At 40.1% G+C, this 3,208-nt stretch overlaps 1 protein-coding gene across 1 annotated transcript; it reads right to left on the bottom strand.

Annotated features, from left to right (window-relative positions):
• Positions 1-214: 214 nt before the first annotated feature.
• Positions 215-2,898, bottom strand: LOC307027079 (T-cell acute lymphocytic leukemia protein 1 homolog). The gene is made up of 3 exons (XM_079695281.1): positions 2,569-2,898; positions 1,818-1,879; positions 215-1,389 (listed from the first exon to the last, which is right to left on the bottom strand). Exons 2-3 carry the CDS (start codon positions 1,852-1,854, stop codon positions 1,034-1,036), a joined length of 393 nt encoding a protein of 130 aa, XP_079551407.1. The 5' UTR covers positions 1,855-1,879; positions 2,569-2,898; the 3' UTR covers positions 215-1,033.
• Between the last annotated feature and the right edge of the window lie 310 nt (positions 2,899-3,208).

The following is a 3,208-nucleotide window of genomic DNA, read 5'->3' as shown; positions in this document are numbered from 1 at the left end:
AGTACAGTACTTGAGTAAATGTACTTAGTTACTTTACACCTCTAAATTTCTACTCATGTTTCTTGGTGTCCAGCATTTTTTTTTTTTAACCCTGCTATATTGTAAATATGGTAATTACCTCAATGTATGTTTTAATTAAACAAAACGAATAAATGCATTATTAAACATCAACACGTATAAAATATTCATAATGAGAAATAAATCACTGAAAGTGTCATTTTTTATAAATATTTATTGATCTGTAAGCTCACAGAAACATTTTGCATCACAGATGAAAATAATCAAAAAACAGCACACATAATAACATATTTTACAAAATTGTTAAAACAATAAAAGCACCAACAGTTCCTTCACAATAAAAGAAACTCAATCTGGTTACTGATTATTCTGCTTCTTCTTCTCTAACAGAAATAACACACATCTCAGCATCTCGTCATAACAGAACACAATCTAGCATTTGAATAATGAATCTAATAATGAATGAATACTCCACTATGTGAATATCACATGAGCTCTCAGTCCGATACAACAATGTGTTTTTAAAGGACTGCTCCACTGTTTTAATGAATACTTCATCATCTTTGTTTCACCTCTCCAGGTCCCCCCCCGTCTCCTCTCCCACATAGGAGCACGACACACAGACTCAAATTATCACAAATAGTATATTTTGAGTTAATTGAGTCTCTTTGCAGAAGTTTAGCATCTGTTTTCCGTCATCTCTCTGCGGTCATTTGATGTCTCTTAAAAGTATTTATTGCGTCTCTTTGTGATCATTTTCAGACATTCTTCATCCAGTTTGAATCATTTAGCATCCCTTTAGTCATTCTGTGTTTATTTGTAGTCATGCATCTTAACCTTGTTGTCATTTTGTGTCTCTTCTTAGTCGTTTTGCAATAGTTTTCAGTCATGTTGCATTCACTTGTAGTTCTTTGTAGAGATTTCAAGTCTCTTCCTCGATCACTCGTTTCTTCGAGTGTCATTTTGCAGCGGGGGCCCCAGACACTTTCAGCCCCCGGCCCATTAAGACCCTTCATTACTCCATCCACGGCTGGAGGAACTGCAGAAGTCCTCCACAGTCCTGCTCGTCCATCAGGCCGTCTCCACAGCTGGAGTTTGGAGACAACCCTTCTTCCTCCTCCTCCTCGTCTTCTTCCTGATCCACGCTGCCCGAGCGGCCCCTGGTTGCCACGGTGACGCCGTCCTGCTCCGTCACCACCTGCTCCAGGAAGCCGATGTAGCGCAGGGCGAGGCGCAAGATCTCGTTCTTGCTGAGCTTCCTGTCGGGGGGGTGCGTTGGGATGAGGCTCCGCAGGTCGCTGAACGCTCCGTTAACGTTCTGCTGACGCCAACGCTCCCGACTGTTGGTGCTCACCTGACGGGGGAGAGAGTCTGAGGGGGAGAGTGGAGAGGGAGAGAGGTCAGCTGGAGGCAAGAGGTCTGACCGGATCCTTTTTTAGATTTTTATCATTATCATTTTTGTACGATCATATTGTCCCTTGCATGATGCACGATCAATAAGAAAAAAAAAACTACAATGTTCAATCAATTCCGCTTTTTCTGTGATGATTACAATTATTAGTAGGTTTTAGTGTGTGTTGTCTTATTTGAACGTGTTTTCCAGATGAACGTATTTACGCATCTTTTCAGGTGTACTCTGTGGACATTGTAATATCAATCCCTTATTTTTATAATATATTTAAGGTCAATGTTTGTGGTCGTATTTCCATCTGTCTTATCTTTTTTGTTTAAGTAGGGTACAATGGATAAATTAACTTTGATATCAAATCTAATACGATGTGTTCTGGTTGTAAACTCACCGGGACTGATCTTATATGAAGTCGTTCTTTGTTTCATCTTGATGCTTCGATCTGGAGCACTGCTGAGAGAAACAGAGATAGATTTTATAGTTAGAAACACACTTTAAAACACATCAGTTTGTCAAAGATATCGATGTCATGTTGTTTAAAGCAAATAATATATAGTGACTGCTTCCTGTCTTCCATAGAAAGGTCAAAGGTCAGAGAGAACATAACTGTACTGACAGGTTAACAGAATCATGTTTTGTTGAATATTTTACAGAGACTAACTTCAGTGTTTACATTAATTTGATATTTCCTAATGGTCTTAATCGACATGAAGGATCCCTGCACAATGCATATTCTCTGTACTATGAACTTGTGCACATCCCTTATGGTACAACCTGCACAAAACTATATTATATATTTTACATAATTATGTGAATGTACTTCTGTTCATTGTGTTTTTTCTTTCTTTTATATTTATGATTTTTTTACTTTTGCAGTAGGCTACTTTGCATGTATTTTATGTATTTGTTATTAATGTGTTTATTAATTATCATGCTATAAACACCAAAAGCAAACCTACTACTGCCTGCATTTTTTTTTGTAATTACTGAGTTCAGAGTGGGCTACTGTAATACAAGTTTTCTGTGTAAATACAAGATATACATACCACAACCTTAGTCAAATAATGAGCAACCTAGTTTTTAAAACAGGCATAACAAACAAACAAACAATTCACGTTAAAAACAAGTATTTTCTGTCTCACCTGTTGAGGGTGTGGAAGTCTCGTCTAATCAGCGGAGGTCTCAGCTGGTTGATCCGGGTTTGGCGCTGTTTTTCCGGGGCAGCAGTCAGTCGGTTGTCCGGTGTCTCTCTGGAGCTTCAGGTTCCTTCTGTCTCCTCTCGTCTCCTCCACGTCTGTTTTATACTCAGCGTCCCGCGTGCCTCTCTGCGTGTCGTGATGAGTCGTTTCCATAGAGATGCCATTAATTGTAGACTGTCCCATTAACCCGAGGGTCCCAGGAAGCAGCACCCCAGGGACCCGCAGGAGCCAGAGGGGCCGCCTCTCCCCACCCCCACCCCCGCTGGAGGAGTCGTGTTTTCCGGTGTCTCCTCCTTCGTCACGACCCGGAGCTCTGCCTGGTTGTCGCCCCAACAAACACACCCCTTTTTCACTATCTGCTGTATTTATCTGACTGGGACCATTTATGCTGGAATATTCCCACCATGCAGCAAGTGAAAGGTGAACCTATCATCTACAAATAAATATGTTTAAAATTGTGAATGCTTTGACTGCTTAACTTTAACAACATTCGATCGATATCTACCAAAATTCAAAAATGACAGTCATGATAGTATTGTGAGAAAAGACTCATTATTTTATCGCCCCAACAAACACGCCCCCT

Source organism: Notothenia rossii, assembly GCF_949606895.1.
Source record: "Notothenia rossii genome assembly, contig: scaffold_340, whole genome shotgun sequence".
NCBI lineage: Eukaryota > Metazoa > Chordata > Actinopteri > Perciformes > Nototheniidae > Notothenia > Notothenia rossii.
Note: the sequence above shows the minus strand (reverse complement) of the source record. Positions and strands in the feature narration are given on the sequence as shown.

What these genes read in the sequence shown, in the direction of transcription:
- LOC307027079 (XM_079695281.1), bottom strand. Translation starts at nt 1,854, where the DNA reads ATGAAACAAAGAACGACTTCATATAAGATCAGTCCCG. An exon ending in TTCATATAAGATCAGTCCCG is followed by an intron (nt 1,390 to 1,817) that starts GTGAGTTTACAA and finishes TCTCCCCCTCAG; the next exon opens with ACTCTCTCCCCCGTCAGGTG.